Below are 18,752 nucleotides of genomic sequence, written 5' to 3'. Positions count from 1 at the left end.
ATTTGTGAAGAGGAAAATGGACGACTTGAGCAGATACAACCTCGATCATGTTTCGGCTAATCCTGTGATTAGGTCTAGCTAATATCGTTCATACTAACCAGATCTTTGTTTCGTTATTGGAGACAAATTCTTCCTCGAAATCTTGCCCAAAAAGCCTACCGATTCCTATTCGCTCGAAATACTGGCTCCGGCTGCTCGGTTCACTATCTTGTCGTCTTCTGAGGAAAAGCACGACAAAAGCCGTGTTCAAAGAGTGCTTAAGAACACTCTCAACTTTCATCCCCATAGGTCCGGTCGTAAGCCTATCATTAGACTCTTGAGTCCTTAACAATCGGTATATAGGCAAAGCATAAACTCCTCCGCGAACAGTGTCATTACTTTGATATTTTTCGTGTTCCAAAGATGCCCAGCCTCTAAGGAGTGTATCTCTTTCCGAAGAGACCTCGCGTCGGATACTCCAGATTTGATCGTCGGTATCGGATCCGGGACCCCTTTCGACATCTGGATCTGGTCCGAAGATGTCTTGACTTACCTTGGGGCCTCTTCTAGCACCCGTTCTATCCAGCAGCTTAAAGTCATCGATATCCGTCGTACTGATGATTCCATGGATGGAAACAGGTAAAAGTTTCCCGAGCAGTTCAAGCGCAACAAACCTCTTTTCGTTACTGTACATACTTAAGTCGTAAGAAGCTGCTGAGAAGAATTGTTGGTCAAGGTGCTCGTTCCAAACCTTCGCAATCTTGTCAAATTTCAACTCAATCGTGCAAACATTTTCAAGCTTGCAGACGGGCTCTGGTGGTGCATAAGGAGGTAGGTGAACCGTATCGCGCATAGCGGAGTCCCCACTCGTCGAGTGGTACGAGAATCTTGAACGGTAATAACCACTTGCAGGTACCTCCCACCCATCTTTCCAATACGAACCCAATCTCCAACATACTCGCATTCCTAAAACTGCTGTTTCCATCATTGACGCCCATGACCAAGTCGGAATTCCTTTCAGGCGGCGGCGTGGACCCGAAGACCCTTGCTCCCAAAGCAGACCTAGAAGAATGTCATCAATCCAAAGACCAGAGATATATTGGTGCAGCCCTATATCATGTCCTCCGAGTTTTTGAAGGGCTTGTCCAAACTCTATAGCAATTCCAGACAGTGAAACCAATCGATCCAAGTCGGGTGATGTTAGGCTCAAACCTGAGAATTTCTCAACGACCATCCGCCAGCTTTTGAAGAGAAGCTGGCGCGAGTCCATATTTAGATTCAACGAGGTTTTCAAAGCAAACCCTTGCTTGGAATTAGACACGCTTAGAGCATGAGCGCCTGCCAGACTTTGTGGCAGCCCGCTGCGACAAACTAACATGATTCCAGCGTTTGTAGATGTTAACAAGCGCGGACTAAGAATCCATTCTTGAAACACCCAGCCTCGAGTTAAAAGTTCGCTCTCAGCTACGCTTTTTTCGAATGTTTGGCTGATAGTAGCATTTTGCAGGCTCTGGATGTAAAAGTAGCCTTGTTGCTTTCCACTCTTATCTCTGTAAGGCAAGCGTGTGATCCTAGAAGCTTTATTCGCACTGGGAGACCTGGAAACATCTAGGGGCTTCTGATTAGTCATTGTCGCAGCGATAGTTGCCCACGCATTCTGGTAGTAGCTGCCCATCATCATGGCTTCCGCCTTCCAGTCTTCGGCGCTGTCTTGGATGATGCAAAGAGAGTCGATCCAGATATATCGGATTCCGAGGCGCAGAGCCATCTCACCAGCTTCTTGGAATAAGGGCGTAAGATATTCGGGTTCAAGAGGGCCCGAATGGAGTCTGGTAAAGTAGTTTACTTCGTTCGTGTTGCATTTCGGCGTCTCCTGCATCCACCTATGACTTAAGATGAGGTAGTCTCCAGTCCGTCCCTTTGTTTCACGAAGCTGGAATCGACAAGATCCATCGCTTGAACCTGTGAGCTCCAGGCATCTTGTTGGAAGCGACTTTCCGGTTTCCAGGGGGTTCTGAGATAGACCCATACCACAGCTTGGATGATTCCTGGTACATTCTTCCTGCCACAAACTGATAGTCCTGACGTCTTCTTTGACGATGGTTAGCCACGAAGCACTTGAGTCTTGCATGTCTGTTGTCGTCGATGTGCTTATAACACCCCGAACATCTCCTGAAATCCATGCTGGTGTACCTTCACTTACTCAACGTCAATTAAGTTCAAGAAAGACAGACGGATAATGCTAGAAATAAGTTTCAAGCTTGCCTTGGTCAGCCGCAACATTAAGCTCGAGATAACCTTCCCAAGATCGTCGTGGGGGTATATCGTCAGAACGATGAGCTTTAATCTTGGTGATTCCCATGCCTTCCTCAGCATTTTTTGTTCTAACGCTTTCCGTAGACAGATGAATCCAATCGCCATAGGGTTTCCCCTTCGTCACGTTTCCAGTCTTCCCCATGGTTTTAGCTTTGGTCATTTTCGCCTATTGCTTAAGAGCAGGAGTAAACTATTCACCTCAGGATCTCTCCACACCAGGGACTCATTTTCAATCTGATCCCACAGCAGGCTGCAAAAAGAACAGCCTTGTAGAGCAGACAATTCGATCTCTCTACACGGGAATCCTCGATAGGGAAAGCCGGGTCTTGAGAACGCCTGAATATCGAAATCGTTGCATCGCCTACAAAGATAACCTGCCTGAATAGCAGATGTCATGGCGTTTAGTTTTCTCCAATTCAAAAACTTTGGGAGGATGAGAGCAGCTGAAATTAGGCAATTTCCCGAGATAGCAACATGGCTGTATGGCTTATGTCACATGACCTAGCCTTTACATTCCACCTCCTATTTGAGCCTCCCTCGTCGACTATATTCTGGGTACATCGCGCGCCCTATTCTATTCAACATGGCCTTGCCCCTTGTCAAATGCGCGCTTTATAGCTACAAATTCATTCGCTTTTTCCTCGCTTTCGTCTGGATATTGTGCCTCTACGACATGACCCAGGACTGGAAGCGCGATGTAGGATTTGCTGCGACAGGCTTGGCATGGTTTTTGAGCCTAATCGGATGGCGACTTCTGAGAGAGCGGAAAACATTCTGTGGATTTTACCGTCGTAAATGCCTCGCCACTATTGCGGTTTGCGGTCTCGTTTTCGTACTGTGGTCGATCGCGTTCGGCTTATTCCTGGCTACCTATCTACAAGATGGTCCCCGTATCAAATTTGGGGCAGGCTCAGTTGGTGGCTCAATTATGACTCTTCCTCTCTTATGCGTGACCCTCTCGGCGGGAGAGGTATTTGTGATCACGCCGGACACTCTTCGTATGTGCGAAGGTGTGCCCAACCACTATATACCCGTCATAAGAGGAAGGACAAGAAACATCTTTGATGGGGATCCCAAACGGCTCGAAGATGATGAGATGACACATGGTATCCTCCTCGAAACTGGCCAGGTAGGACTTCTGGAAGCTCGCTTCAACCATGATGAGTCTTTACGGCTCTCGAATTTTCGCGAGGAGAGGTTGAGATTTGAGTAAGCTAGATTCTTTAACTTCACCGTTACTACCGTATATTGAAGTTTTGAAACTGACTCTTCGTCAAGGGATTCTTTAGAGCCGCAACGGTCTTCTTTGTCGGGTATGTTATAAAATCAAACTCCCAGTATGACTAGTGGTCATTAAATGCTGACTGATTTCTCAACAGTCGTCGTGCGTTTTCTCGTCAACAGTGTATTTTGCTGTATGCCTTGATGAAACATAGAATTGCTTAACGCTTCTAGCGAGCACTAAGCAGTCATGCGTACTGAGGGTATTTAGCTACTAATAAATAAGATATTTCGAGCGCAAGATCTCGTTGACGAGAATGATATTATGATGATGATCATGTATGATTATGGGTACGATAGAGAAACCGACTTTGAGATCGATGCTTAAATAATGAACTACAGAGAGGTCTTGGTAGTTGTAATTGAGAGTTGGGAGAGACTATGTGCGAGAATGTTGTAGATCGACAAGAAGTTAGTGGTTTGGCGAGTGAAGGGAGTATTGTTTCGAGATTTGAGGCTAGAAGTGTAATATATAGGGGGATGGTACATAAATCGGTGGTAGGAAAAAGGATGTGTATCTGTTTCATATCAAAGGATTGGGAATGAGGATCAGGAATTCTCCCCTTTGAAGATAGGCTTGAGGTTGTATTTGTAGGGGATCCGTTCTGTTGTCTAAGCGAATAATCTAGGAATAAAAATGGCAAGCTGGGTATTCCTCAACATATTGTTGTCTAATGTTTTCTCAAATGCTAGCTTTTTGTAGTTACCGATACGATCATAAGCAATTCTCATGAGCGTCTTATCAGCCGGGTTCTACCTGCAGATCACCAAAAGGAGATCTCACTAAGAGTGCCCACCAATAGTGCCCGAGACCAACAGAACCTTTATTTGCGGAGCTTAGAGTACTGCACCGTCATCACATCCCCATTCTTGGGACAAAGCAGTGTCCCATCCGGCGTTATCGAGCATAGCTGAGCTTCACTGGAAGTAATCCAGTCCCGAGGCAGAAAATAGTACCGCTCAACACCAGTGGCTCCAGCCTCAGAGCCCCAAGCACTCGGTCGTTTGGCTGCTGAAGGCATTCGCCACGTACATACCCAGCGATCGACGTCGAGAAATACGAGTCTCCCGCGGGAAAAGAATGCTAGAGGCTCCCATATCCTCGCTGCAATATCGTCTGGTAGTAGCGTATATGATAGCTTTTCGGGTGCAGCCGAGGCGTCATCGGTAACACCTGGACTGCTAACTCGTATTTCGGCGACTTTGAAAATCAGGTATTGGTTTTTCATTTCGCCAGATGAAGCTTCGTTACCAATCTGTAGGAGAATATCAGGGGAGTCTACATGCGAGATCAGCCTCCGCAGAGATCCTGCTACTGCCGGTTCAGTGCTATACCCGAGCTCAGTTTGATCGGAGCTGCTAGTAACATAAGTATTTGCTGCCGTTTGTTCCAGCTTATCCCAAGCATAGACATAAATCCCCACGCTTCCGAATCCGAGAAGATAGTTGGGTAGTGTTGGATGGCAGATCCACTTGACTTCTGGCATGTTCGACGGCAGTACTGACTCGATCATAACACCACTGTCAATATCAATAGCGTATAAAATATTCTCGGTATAGACAAACACTCTACGACTTGTTGTGTGAAACAAAAGCTGTCTGATATGGCCGTTTTGAGAAGGGACCATGAAGTGAGAGCCGTGCTTGACGTGCCACGTTTCGAGGTCATCTCCAGCTTTCTCAATCATTTTGATAGCCAACCTTCCGCTCAGATCTGCAACCGCGACGACTTCTCCATCCTCACTCCATACGATCTGCTCGATCGGCATGTAGCTTGTCAATCGCTCTAACTCGCACACCTTTCCGCGACCAACTTCACACAAGAAAGCGATGCCATCATCAGTTCCGTAGCAATACAAAGGTCTAATTGATTGTCCGGCTAGCGTTGTTAGATTGTCGGTTCTAGGAAAGTATTGCTGTGTGTGAAGAGAAAGTTTCGCGAGACTTTCGCTCTCGCTCCACGCATCGCTATTGTGATCAGGATACTCAGAGCTATCTGCAAGACGGACCAGAGTGCCCGGCTCCCACACGTTACCATAGGTTCCTCGAACATCGTAGAGCCTCCTAGAGTCCGTACTGAAACATAGATGTAGAATAGGATCTTGTGATGAAAGCTGATACAACAAAGATAAATCTGCTGTTGCGTAAACTTTGAGAGCGCCGACAGTATCGCCAGTGGCAACCAGGGAACCGTCCCTGCTCAGGGACAAGTGGTAAGCCCCACTGTTCACGTTAATACTATCATCGTCATCATACGGATTCCATCTAAATAGGCGTCCCTCACGATGCAGACCAAGTATTTCTCCACTGAACGGGTGCCATGCGATTTGAATGACCTCGCCCACAATATACTCTTGAATAGTCTTGTCCGTTTCATGAGACGCCATGTTGAATTTTGCAACGTGCATTGGCGGGTTCAGCTCCCAAACCGAGACGGGATGTGCACGATAACCAAATGCAATCATGTCACCGCCAGGACTGATGGCAGAGCATGTTGGCGCACTTATTATAGTATCGTCCTCGCTCTTCTCGTCGAGGTGTGATCTCGCTTCCCACTCCACAGATTTGTCATCGACAAGACTCAGAGTTCGAATAACGCGATCTTCGAACGCAGCGAGAAGAAGTTTCCCCCCCTGTAAAAAATGTAGACTTTGGGGCCTCGGCCGCTTGATTGGATTATTGACAATCTTGACACATTCGCCAGTTGTGGTCTTCCACACCCTAGTTGTAGTATAACCGTAGCTGACAAGGACATCCCCCATGTTGTCTAATTGGATTTTGAAAACTCGCTCAGGATGCGTGATTCGACGCACCTCTTCAAAGGTAACAGAATTATAGATGAAAATAAAACCTGTGGTTTGCTTATTCGCTAGAATAACTATCTGGCTTCCAGCAGCATGAATCGCTGACGTTTGAACTTTCTGCTCTAGTAAAAATCGAGTCAAACAGTCATCCCAGTTATTGTTCGCTGAACCAGAGATACGGAGGATTTTACTCTCCTTGCTGCCAAATTGTTGATAAATTGCTGAATCCTCCGGACAGAAAGGGGGGATCAATTTATAGATTGACTCTGGATTCAGACTTAAATTGTTTCCAAACTTTCCAACAATTTTGACGAGATCCGTGGCCCAGCGGGCAATGATGCCAACAGCTTGGTGCTGCACAAGGAACTCGGTTTCACCAAGTTTTTGGAGTCGTAGTGCGACATCAGCCAAGTGTCGAGAAGCAACAACCAGCGTTTTGAGTTGTTTCATTCTAGCGGCAACATTAATCCACAAAAGAATATGTTGTCCCCGCAGAAACTTCACTAATATCTCTAGGATATCAGGACGAGTTGCCGATCCGTTGGAGAGATGAATGAACCATGAAGTAGTCGCATATTCGAGCAGCGCAGGCGCAAGATTTCTCATTATCTGGTTTCGAACTACCGGATCCATCAGACGTCCGATACATCGCTTGAAGAGCTCATTGTTCGTAGACCTCTTGTCGATTGTAATGCGCTGATCTTCATTGTCTCCATGTAGTAAATACTCTCTGGCCGTTGCGTGGACCATGGCAACCTTACCCTCTTTGTCAATAACTACAAAGCCGCCACACAAATCGCCAATCGTTCTATGAAGCTCGAGCAAACCCTCATTACCGAGTGCGTCCGAGAGCTCTTCCACGCTGAGGGGTCGCTGGGTACATGTAGCCCAGCCGAGAATATTTTCAGCAAGTATCTGATCGTTAACATTAGGCTGTGTCTGTATGAAATAAGCCATTCGATCGTATAGAGCTTCCATGCCAGCTGGAAGGTCGTTCAGAGCGTTGTCCACGTCGATCTTCGTGTGACACTTATTGATTCTTCTAACGGCAAGATGAACCCAAAGAAAGTTGCCTCGTGCTCGCTCAAGAATTTTCGAAACTATTTGCTCCTTGAAAAGGTCATCACCAGCAACATCTAATTCTTGATGAATATAGCGGAGAAAGTCGTCCTGACTGCCCTCTGTCCGAATAGTCCCCAAGTGGACGTGCTTTGCCAATTTCTGGAATGCTGAGTTTAATTCATGGGTTTGTCGGCTTACTAGCAAAACACGTATCGGAATGGCGGTCATATGTAGATCTGACAAAACCTTGATAATAGATTCTGGACTCTCGGCTTCATCAACGCCATCAATAACCCAATAAAGGGGATAATTGATGGCCAGCGGGAATAGACTTTGCTTATATAGCCACTGCCAAATGTTCCGATAATCCGCTGTTTTGAGGTCAGTGGCAGCAGTCTCGAGTTGCCGGAGCTTTTCGGCATATGACGGTATTGAGTTGGCCAGTTGGCAAGCCATGGAACGTAGTATGTGGGCCAGCATTTGTTTTTTCTTGTGCTCGAAACGAATGAAGAAGTAGTGGCAAGGCAAACCAAGCTGAACGAGATGGTCAATCACGAAAGCAGAAAGAATTGACTTCCCACTTGCGGCGTTACCATGGACCCACAAAAGTCTGGGAGAATAGCGTTCGTCTTCCAGCCAGCTTTTGAAATTTTGTTGATCTAGTATCCAGCTACAAGTCCCAGGAACCCACTGATCTCGGTAGAAATTATAGTCTCTTTCGGGCGACTCGGTTGCTGATAGATATTCCTCAAAACTCATGGAGCTTCCACTTTTTTGCACACCTACGGACTCAACTTATACAGTACGTCTATGGTTAGCCAACCATGAAAGAAACACGACGTAGATAATGGGGCTCTCACTTATTGGCTTGGCCTTTCCCACAAATGTCTTGAGAACGTTTCTCACTATAATGTATCGAGGATCATCTGGACTTTCATATTTGCAAATTCCATGATGATCCGCATCAAGAGGTCTCGATATCTCTCCTGGGTAACCCAGAACAGATGAATCTTTTTCCAAAACCATCTGAACATGCGGTTAAAGACCTAGTTTGCGCTCAATGATACATTTGACTTACAATTTGAGTCTTCTTAAGAATTTTGGTGGGCCGCGTCTCATAGAAGGAGACAATTTGCAATTTCGGTGCTATGTGCCTGAATTGCTCGTTGAGCTTTTGTAGTGATTGGGACCCGTTAGAAAGCTCGGCTATGAACTGCATCGGACTGTTAATGAAGGACACTTGAAGAATGCGATTGAGAGTTTCTGCCAAATTTGTTCCTCTATGAGGAGTAGACAGAAAGATGATTGAAGATACTGCCTTGACAATAGAGGCGTAGGTGGGATCGTTCTGGCCCTGCATATATGCTTCTTTCACGATAAGTCCGCCCATGGAATGAACCATGAATATTATGGGCCGCTGAACATATTTTAGCTGTCTTAATGATGCCACATAAGTTCATGAGTTTGCACTAACCTCTCCCATTCTAAGTTCTTCTAGCTCCGGTGCAGACTCATCTTTAGCATACTTTAGATCATAAAGCAGATCTTTCGCAAAGTCAAGGACTGACATTTTGTTTTTTCGGCTTTTAGGGCCGAAATTCGCATTATATCCAAACGTCAATAGCCGTGCTTCGTTGATGTCTGGCTCAAATGGGAGAAATTTCAGCGGCCAGAAAAGATCAGGATTGTGATTTTTTGACCATGACATTCGGCTGCTACCTCCAAGACCATGAACAAACACAATATCAACCCTCCGCTCTCCTTGTGGATTGTGAAGAACCTTCAGACCCAGCGGATCCCCAGAGGTTTGTGCGGTCTTTTCAAGCTGGGTGACTTGTGTATCTGATGAAAATTTACGGGGAACACCCGTAAGCTGAGCATCAAACGAACCTAACGTGCTAGAGCGGACTGGCTCAGCGTTTGAGTACGACCGTAACGATGGCCGAACTGAGCTGGAGTTGGTTGCAACATTGTCCTGGTCAACTGCAGTGTCCAAGGCATCGGGCCCGCCCGCTTGTCCGCTACCTGGGTCGCCAACAGATCTTTTGCGGAAAGTAAAACTTTTCTTAAACTAACCAACGTCCCAGAAAGTCAGCTCCCAATACCGATTAACCAGAAAAGCCTTCGTAGCCACGAGAAGAAACCACAGGACTGACCATGAGAGTGACGAAGTGTTGTCGCGGAACACGGCCTTACGTGGGTGGAGGGTATTATGTCTTTACTGTTTGGGCGACGCAACCATGGCGGATAATCGACCTTGATACAGTAGCGTCAAATGCGGGGGTTCCAACAGAGCGTGCTGTGTAATCTTTTGTGAAGACCAAGACTCGAAAGACTCCAGCCTCATTCTAGGCGACGATTGCATAACCACTGATTAATGGGTCGACATCAGGCCTTGGACAACAATGAGGCTGCCTTCGTGCCGCGTCCAGGAGGGTAGCCGTAGTGAACTTCAAAAGATGATCTCTATCCTGTCCTGTGTGGTGTCAGATAACGATCACAGCCGCTTCTTTTCTCGCCCAAGGTGGACATGCCTCTACTGTATGGCCGGATGATCATTAGGAGTGCGGTACTGCCGAAAAAGAGGGGGTGTCTCTATAAGTAAGTTCATGATCCCTTCCCTACCTGCATACTCGAAGTATTGATTTCCGCTTGTTGGACATCATGTACAGATATGCAGCTCACATTTCGCTGGAGGGTCGACTGAGGATCCTGCACAGAGAAGTCTGAGCTACGTTGATCGTGCTTGATCGTGCAGAGTATACATTCCTTTTTTGCATGGTATCAGTTAGAATACCGTCGATTTGTGCGCCTGTTCTTGGGGGAACTATGTCGAATCTTAACCGGCAGAGTGGAAGTGGGAGTTTAGAAGCCAACCACGTGATCCGGAGGAGAAGGCCCTTAAAGGTTAGCGCCTGCGGAAGCGAGGCACAGGTGCACCACCACCAACCAGCCGCGGCCTTTGCATCAGCGTTTGTTTTGCCGTTATAATGCACGAGACGTGACCAGAAGCACAAACAAAGGAAAGCGGCTGCAGTGCTGCAGATTATTTCTGATTCTGCCTTGCCTCAGTCATTCGATGGCAAGAAACACCAGTGAGACGCCATATGGTAGCGCTGAGGGACTTGTTGGGTGTCATGACCATGGTGGTCATGGCAAAATTGAAAGCATACCGACTACCATGTCGCTATCGAATCTACCTAGTGGTCCATGGATGAGGCGTGAGGCTGCCAAATGCACATGCAGAACTGGAACCATACAATGCCTTGGCTAGTCCGTACTTGTTGGTATGCTTTACTTCTGGATTGGTCCTATCGAACTGGTGGAAATGGATAACATGAACTGGAACCTCACACGGGAGGAGGCTGTCTGTACACATTTGTTCTCCCATCCGAGAGAAAAATACATCATATTTTCGAATCCCCTTTTCTGATTCGGCTACTCTGTGAACATGGCCATAACCGACGAAGACTCGACTGCAGTTTCTACCACGGCCATCCTCGCGGGACTGAATGGCAAATTTCCCATAGATGACGCTGTGATCGAGGGTAAGTCTGGTCCGAAAGCGAACATAGTTTCTACCATTCTGACTGTGTTCCAGCATTGCCACCAGGTCTATCTTTTGTGTCCGTCGAAGCCTACGGCAACAGTGCTTGGACGCTAACAGGAAAGATCACAACCCAGAGGCCTGATGGGTCTGAGAAGTTGTTTTTCCTGAAGGTACATAGTTTCAATCTTACTCCCCCATCCTGAAGTGAATGCTGAGGAAACTTGTGGCAGGCTGCATTCGGCGAACATGGCGGTGTTATTCTCAAGGGCGAGTCCGAATCGGCTGATATCATATACGGTTTGATGCCAGACTTTATTCCTAGGCCGTACGCGTATGGCAAATACAAGACGACGAATCCTATCACATACTTCTTTCTGACGGATTTTATTGACATGGATGTCACAACAGCTCCCGACCCAATGGAACTCGCAACAAAATTAGCTCAGCTACACAAGAAGGGCCGGAAACCCGGTGGTAAGTATGGCTTTCATGTCACTACATGCGATGGTAAAATGCCAAATACCATTGCCTGGCAGGACACTTGGGCGACCTTCTACGGGAACTTGCTCCAAGGTATATGCAACGTCGACTTGGAGACAAACGGCTCCTGGCCCGAGCTGGAGAGGGCGACCAAACAGGTCATTACGAAAGTCATCCCTATTTTGCTTGGGAATCTCAAGCACGAAGGGGAGCCCATCGAGCCATGCATACTTCATGGTGATCTTTGGGACTCGAATCTTGGCACCAATATGGCGACTGGTGAGGTTGTTATGTACGACGTCGGCTCCTATTATGGCCACAATGAGATGGATCTCGGCCAATGGAGGGCCGACTTCTGCACGCATCTTAGATCGAACATATACACACGTCACTACCTAAAGAACTATCCAGCCGCGGACCCGGTGGAGCAATTTGATGATCGCAACAGACTGTATAGCATGAAGGGCACCATGAACTACTCCGCTGGTCATCCGGGCAGTATCGTCAGACAGACGTAAGTTTCCAGTTTTATAAATGTAAGAAACTACGAAACAGCTTCTAATGACATCTCCTCTACAGAGTCTACAACAACATGTGCTATTTATGTGAAAAATATGCTCCAATCGATGGTATTGATAAATATGATGCTCAGAAAGACCCCTCGGTTACAGGCGCTCAGTTAACCCCCGATTTCACCAAGAGGGATTAACGCGCGATGTTCTTTTTCATAGGATAAATTAGCTGATAGAGGTTACTGAGGAAGGATAAGCAAATTTTCTGGAGGAGAAAGGGATTGCATGGTGAATGTGATCAAATCATTAACTTCAAACTTTTAACCAACTCAGCTTAATAATGAGTTATTATAATTACAACATGTATTCATTATCGAGCGATTGCAGATACTGCTGATAATCTTGCTACGTGATGTAGCCAAAGATCTTCCGAAAAATTCGGTGGCTTCAGGGAGAAAAAGAAAATAGACCACCCCTTATAATGATACGCGAAAGGTATTGAGCACGCGATGAAGAGTCAAAAATTAGCATGTGGATAGATTTCTATTTTGTGGTCGCCTTTTGGGGCTCTTGGTCTTCCGTCTTCCTGACATCCTGCGTGGCAGCATTCGGTGTCATGAGTTGCTGTCTACTCTGTCTCCATTTCATCCCTTTGGTTCGAGTTACAGCAAGTGATACAAGACTTAAAAGTCCAACAAAAGATCCGAAGATGGTAAAGTACCATCCTCTTCCGACAGCGTCAATTAAAGGTTGCAAAATGGCCACAGATGCAGCACTTACGCCACATCTCGCAATCTGAGCAGATGCAAACGCCGTACTCGGACTCTCTGGAAAGACGTCGACAAGAAGAGCGGCGGCTGTATAAGTCATCACCGTAGATGTAGCGCAAATGAAGAACTGCAGGATCATAGGAAGTGCTGGGTGAACGTGCAGCTGTACCACCCAACCATAAGCGATGATCAACGCCGTCTCCGATAGAATGAAGGGCAAGCAATGCCGGTACCTCGCAGCCTCTATGTGAAAATCCCGTAGATTGTTTTTATCCAAAGCAGTGGTATCAATATTGCACTTGCGTGCGAACTTTGCGTAGTTCATATCCAAAAGCTTACCCGCGAGGATCCCACCACCTGTCAATCCCGCAAGCACTGGCATCAAAGCAAGTCCAATTTCTAGGGTATTGTACTGGTAGACTTCAGAGAAGATCACAGGAACAGCAGCTTGGAATGTATAGTAGACCGCGTAAGATGGAGCTATCATCAAGAGGATCGACGCAGCATCTGGATACAAGATGATGCGGAAGGAGGTGAAAACCTGGATCGGACGCCACCTGACCCTTTGCTTTGCTGGTTCAGAAAGACATGTCTTTCTGCTGGGTTCATAGCGCTTGGTGTGGGATATAAATGACATCCATGTTCTCCAGATTCCGCTCACTGGCAGTGAACCATTGCCGACCACATTACGAGCCGTTTCAGGCAACGTGAAGGCAACCAACACGAGTAACAAGACAGCGATAATGAGCAGTGAAAGAAACACCCAGACCACACCTCCTGAGCCCAATGCGATTGCGCCACCAATTACAGGACTAACTGCACAAATCGCATTGCACGTGGACTGTATCGGCCCTAGCATCTTCCCACGCTGGGATGGTACCGCGACATCTGCAACGATGCCATAGGCAATTGGAACCGTAGCGGAGCCTCCAATACTTTGCAAAGCCCGCAAAGCTAGCAGAACACCATAACTACTCTTATTGAGAGTCAGACCCAGGCTCGCACAAGCGTAGATGGCTAGCACGCCGAGGAGCACAGGTCGCCTTCCAAATGCGTCGGCCAACGAGGCAAAGAAGGCAGGCGAGAGAGCTTGAAATATGGCATAAACGGTGACTGTTAGGTTGATGGATTGAATAGACACGGAGAAGTGTGTGCTGAGCAGAGATAATAGCGGAGCGTATATTGTTGACGTTAGTGTCGAGATGAGGAGGACGATGCCGAGGAGATACGTTAAGTAGAGACGCATGCCAGATGAGAAAACGGAATAGACTTCCACGACATGAGGGACGACTTCGGTTTCTTTGACCTGATGGCCATCGATAGCTTCTGGTTTCTGTGCATTGTGTCAAGTTAATTAAGTTTGCTGAAAGTTGTCTTTGTTGTATGACGTACGTTTTCTGGAACGACAGACATTTCATTTGAGTTGTATCTTGCTAATAACAGGTAAATGAAAACTGAATGTTCATTCTATAATTCTGATCTGTAGATTTGAAATTTCCTAGAATAAACTCTGGATGTCACAAGGAGATCAAAAAGGGCGCACGATAAAATGAAGTGAGGTTTATGACCCCACTGTTGTTTATGTTTCTGTATGCAACCTTGAGCCGGAACATGACAGCCAATCATGTTCATAGATTAATCCAAGTCGCTTTCTATTGTCAATAGCCAATAATCGGTAATGGGTTTCGGAAGCTGGGGGATTTCAGGATCATCAAAACAAAACACAACAAAGATCTATTCTTGCGGCTAAGAAACCAACATTCAAACCAAACCATAACTTTGAAACATCCCAACCAACATCTAACAACCACCAACAACATAATTGCACCCGAAAACTTGAATTTAGACACCAAAATAAAACTCAAACTCGTCCCATTACCAGCGAAAACCTTGCAATGAAGAAAGAAAAATCATCCCACTTCACAAACGCTTCTATTCCGCAACAGTCTGCATTCTTTGGAGGAGGACAACTTCCACATGACGTATCTAAATGTCGTTAGAAGCTCTACCCCAGGATGACACATTTCTACCTTCAACTTTACGCGTCATGCGAGGAATAGACAGTCTTCCACAAGTCGCTGCTAACTTTCCCACCCTAGAAGAGAAGGCCCTTCGTTCACCAAGCGAACTGACCGAGTATGAACGCCGTCAACTTCTTGACTTCCCAACGATTAAGATAGAAATTGAGAACACTGCGAAAACAACGTCTAAATCTCGAGATGAACTTTTCAATCTTGTACTTACGGATATCCAATCGCTTTCGGATGATGAACTTGGACTCGTTGAGCGCAACTTTTGGTCTATACAAACAGACGAGGAGCTTTTCAAACATGTTCGCGGACAAACAACTGGAAGTCCTGAGTCTGTAGCGAGGATACACAAAGCACGCGAGTCTCTCTATCTACCTAATGAATTGAAATGTATGTCTACTGCATGTATTGAGTTGATCCGTCGAAATAAAAAAAACCGCGATGACGAACAGCGGAAGTGGGGTGGGCATAATCCGTCTACGGAACCTGCCTGGATGTTATCTCTAACTCAAAAATTCCACCACAATCCTTCATTGACATGCTGGGGATATATCGCCCTTTTCGACGCCGGGGCGCAAAAAGTCGACGCAGAAACTCTTGACCGGTTCAACCGCACAATACAAGGCCTTTTTTCAGAAACCATGCGCCACAACGGCATCTACAGGAATCTGCTGAATAAAAAATGGAAATTCCTGAATTTCAATATCCCAGAAGGTGTGTACCCCTCAGAAACTGACAACTCAGCCCTGAGAGAGGCATTCCATACTTTGATCACCAAACCAGAAGAATACAACGCACCCCTGGGTATTGACGACCGTTCGCCCGCGGAAAGATTGTCACTTCACAATGGTTATCTGACCAACACTTTCATCGTCATAAATAAAATCTGCATAGATTCCGTGCTCAGCGACTCGCGTCGCGTGGATGACATGAGATTCCTTGCATTCGAGGCTGGTTTTCCGGAACAGGGACGGAGTTATGTCGAGGGGTATAAGGGGTGGACCTGGGTGAGATTGGAACAACTTGTTGACAGCTTTTATGCGGAGAGAATGAGCGGAGGAAGAGGAATGGATGAGATTAGGAAAGCTGCACAGGGGAGTAAGAACGAAGCCTTTGCGAGTATGGATTCGGAGGAAGCGAAGATTTGGACGGCAAGTACGGGAATGACAGGCCCTTTACCGGAGAGTATACTGGGGAAAAAAAGACGGGCGAGACAAGCGTGAGGACGATCAGGCAGATGGTAATGATGAGGTTAACTGTTATCTGGCGGACTTTGCGCGAGCAAAACGCGATTCATCATTTGAGAAATATAGCAGTCTACGATTCTGCGACAGTTTATTCTTGAAGTTCTAGCAGCGATAAATTTTAATGATGCCCACTATAACACTACATCTCTTCATAGACAATTAAAGTTTTCAACCATGTATATCCTGCATTAGTCCTCCTACGTCAACTTCTCTGGTCTGTCTCGTTCATGCGCGATGTGTGACGGTAAGCGAGCTGTCGATGACATATTTGGCATACAAGCAGTATTGGTGTTCTTACAACAACGTGGGGTGACGTTTCGTGTCTGGGCTGGGCCCCCCTTTTGCTCGCTTAGCTCTTCGCCGCTAGTCACACTATCTCCAAGACCTTAAAGTCTTGACGCTGGACTTAAGCCCTGGTTTGTTCATCTAACTATGAGATGGGCGATTGCATGAAGAAGTAGTTGTACCGCTCCTAGCGCAATGTAGTTTCGCGCTTCCTGAAAGCCAGAGAAGCATTGAAAAAGTGCACACTTCCAGATTAATATCCTATGTGTCGAAGCTTCACCGCAACTATTCTCTCAAAACATAAGTCTCGAGCTTTCATTTCTTCGGGAAGCCCCAACTACTCTTCCGATCCATCTTCCCCTTCGAACTCCCCAGCGACATCGCACTAAACACCCTCGAAACCGGCGTGGGCGGACTCTTCTCCGCAGTATAAGCCTGACCCGGATTAAACCGCTTACTCTCCAGTCCCACGACCGGCATCGACATGTCACTCCCATTCCTCCAAATCTGCGTCGGTGGCCACGGTAATGCGCCCTTGGGATCAAGTGTGATATCAAGAACATACCCCTCGAGACCTAGACCATGGTCTTTCTTTAACACCGCGGTGACGGAATAGCCGTCTGCTACTGGACGGGAGATCCGATCGGTATTCCCGTCTTCGGGGAATGTGGTAGGGATGTATTTTTCGGTGCTGATGTCTTGGGCGATTATGTCTACCCAAAGATGATTTTCCCTTGAAATCCCGAGGATGATAATTAATCTTGTCGAATTATTCTTCTCTAGCACGATAGCAGCGCGTTGCCAATACGGCTTGAAGCGGTGGAGCGTCGGACCCCTTCGATCGCCATGTTCGAATTGCCAATACGCACACCCAATTATCGGATACACTTGTCGTTCCGCAATCTCAAAACCTCTCGCTTTCAAACTTTGGGTGTTGAACACGACTTTCTGGGGAAATGGAGGTGGCGGATTATCATCTGACTGTCCTACGAAGAAAACGCCTCTTCCCTTGAACATAACACCATTCAACTGTATCTTCTCAATGTGATATAACTCGGCGCTCCGCGAGTAACTCGTATGACTCTTCCATAACCGCAAAGCCAACACGTTATCCTCATCCCCATCAACCGCATTCAGCGGTGCAACGACCTCAACACCCTGCGACGCTTCGAATGTCAGTAACTCAAGCCTCAATCCCTTATTTGTCATCGTATGCGGCGGTCTATCATAATCAAAAGTATACGTCCTCACTCTCCCCGATCTCTCGAAATACGCAGGTGACGGCGCTAGCATCCCCGTTTCGTCAATCAACCCAGTCGATCGAAAGCCCTCTGGTCGCATCCACGCAAATATCGTCTCGTCATCCGTTTTATGGATGATCTCACTTTGTAACCTCATGAATGCGTGTCGACCTTCTCCGTACAATGGCGGCATTTTGACTCCAAAAAGACCCATGAGGCAATACGCTTGATCCTCTAACCTCGTCGTCTCCCTATTACTCGCCCAACACATTTTCTGCGCCACGCTCGCGTCATTAAAATTAAACAAATGTTCAATACCAGTGATACTAGTGATTAATTCGCGTAATGAGCTTTTCGTGCCAATCTCCGACCACTCCTCGTCGAAGAATTGTATCCAATGCGGGGCTAGTAGTTCTTGCAGCGTCCAGCCTCGAGTGAACCACTTGGAGTTGCGGAATGAGGAGTTCAGGTCGTGGTGGGAGGATGAGGCTGAGGAGACATCAGAGAGGTAGGCGTAGCATACTTGGGCGTTGCGGTACCAGTCGAACATGGAGTTTATGGCTTCTGAGAGTTCGGCGCTGCTGGATTTGTCAATACAACAGGAGTCTATCCACTGTTTAAGTTAGTCGTTGGAATTGATTTTAACAAATTTTGAAATGATAACTCAAGCTTCCAACAGCAACCGAGAAGTGTTCGTTCAGCTGGAGCTTAAGGAGGCGAATCACGTGACCTTACCAATATACTGAAAGCCAACATCCTCCCTGTTTCAACACTAAGCACAACAGTCACCCCTTCATCACCCACTTCTCTCTCAAGCTTCGTCTGCCCCGATTCTCCATACATACAAGCACCAGGAAAAAGAAAAGTAAATTACTCACAACCCACATCCACCCATCCGCTCTCGCCCTCCGGCAACACCCCATAATCTTCCCATACCCCAACAACAGCTTCGGAATGCCATGCTTCAGATCCTCAATCGTAACCTCTTCTTTCTCCCACCGATGACTCAGTATCGCGTAGAAAGGGATGTCTTCCCCGTAGAACTCGTGGAGCGTGTAGTTGGTCGTGTGGAGGAGTCGCATTGCGCACGTGAGGAGATGGTTGAGGGTAAAAATAGGGGAGGGAGTGATGGGACGGGGAAGATTAGGGATGGGAAGTATGGGTGCGATGGAACGGGGGAGAGGGGCGATTGGAG

General features: G+C 46.9%; 7 protein-coding genes across 7 annotated transcripts; 3 read left to right on the top strand and 4 right to left on the bottom strand.

The window, feature by feature from the left end:
* Positions 1–88: 88 nt before the first annotated feature.
* GLAREA_05038 (HET protein) lies at positions 89–2,110 on the bottom strand (the record flags this gene model as incomplete). Its single annotated transcript, XM_008078328.1, has 1 exon — positions 89–2,110. One exon carries the CDS (start codon positions 2,108–2,110, stop codon positions 89–91), a length of 2,022 nt encoding a protein of 673 aa, XP_008076519.1.
* A 768-nt stretch (positions 2,111–2,878) lies between these two features.
* On the top strand, positions 2,879–3,508 carry GLAREA_05037 (uncharacterized protein; the record flags this gene model as incomplete). Its single annotated transcript, XM_008078327.1, has 1 exon — positions 2,879–3,508. The coding sequence occupies one exon, from the start codon at positions 2,879–2,881 to the stop codon at positions 3,506–3,508; it is 630 nt and encodes a 209-aa protein (XP_008076518.1).
* An 892-nt stretch (positions 3,509–4,400) lies between these two features.
* On the bottom strand, positions 4,401–9,684 carry GLAREA_05036 (WD40 repeat-like protein; the record flags this gene model as incomplete). The annotated part of the gene is made up of 5 exons (XM_008078326.1): positions 4,401–8,224; positions 8,303–8,468; positions 8,521–8,859; positions 8,917–9,502; positions 9,665–9,684. 5 exons carry the CDS (start codon positions 9,682–9,684, stop codon positions 4,401–4,403), a joined length of 4,935 nt encoding a protein of 1,644 aa, XP_008076517.1.
* Positions 9,685–10,893: 1,209 nt separating this feature from the next.
* Positions 10,894–12,181, top strand: GLAREA_05035 (Protein kinase-like (PK-like); the record flags this gene model as incomplete). The annotated part of the gene is made up of 4 exons (XM_008078325.1): positions 10,894–10,990; positions 11,044–11,162; positions 11,223–11,986; positions 12,052–12,181. The coding sequence occupies 4 exons, from the start codon at positions 10,894–10,896 to the stop codon at positions 12,179–12,181; spliced, it is 1,110 nt and encodes a 369-aa protein (XP_008076516.1).
* Positions 12,182–12,527: 346 nt separating this feature from the next.
* Positions 12,528–14,167, bottom strand: GLAREA_05034 (MFS general substrate transporter; the record flags this gene model as incomplete). Its single annotated transcript, XM_008078324.1, has 2 exons — positions 12,528–14,087; positions 14,147–14,167. The coding sequence occupies 2 exons, from the start codon at positions 14,165–14,167 to the stop codon at positions 12,528–12,530; spliced, it is 1,581 nt and encodes a 526-aa protein (XP_008076515.1).
* Positions 14,168–14,744: 577 nt separating this feature from the next.
* On the top strand, positions 14,745–16,007 carry GLAREA_05033 (uncharacterized protein; the record flags this gene model as incomplete). The annotated part of the gene is made up of 1 exon (XM_008078323.1): positions 14,745–16,007. One exon carries the CDS (start codon positions 14,745–14,747, stop codon positions 16,005–16,007), a length of 1,263 nt encoding a protein of 420 aa, XP_008076514.1.
* A 624-nt stretch (positions 16,008–16,631) lies between these two features.
* On the bottom strand, positions 16,632–18,639 carry GLAREA_05032 (uncharacterized protein; the record flags this gene model as incomplete). Its single annotated transcript, XM_008078322.1, has 2 exons — positions 16,632–18,170; positions 18,436–18,639. The coding sequence occupies 2 exons, from the start codon at positions 18,637–18,639 to the stop codon at positions 16,632–16,634; spliced, it is 1,743 nt and encodes a 580-aa protein (XP_008076513.1).
* Between the last annotated feature and the right edge of the window lie 113 nt (positions 18,640–18,752).

The sequence above is a fragment of the Glarea lozoyensis genome (assembly GCF_000409485.1).
Source record: "Glarea lozoyensis ATCC 20868 chromosome Unknown GLAREA10, whole genome shotgun sequence".
Lineage (NCBI taxonomy): Eukaryota > Fungi > Ascomycota > Leotiomycetes > Helotiales > Helotiaceae > Glarea > Glarea lozoyensis.
The sequence above is the reverse complement of the archived record's forward strand: the minus strand, read 5'-3'. Positions and strand labels throughout refer to the sequence as shown.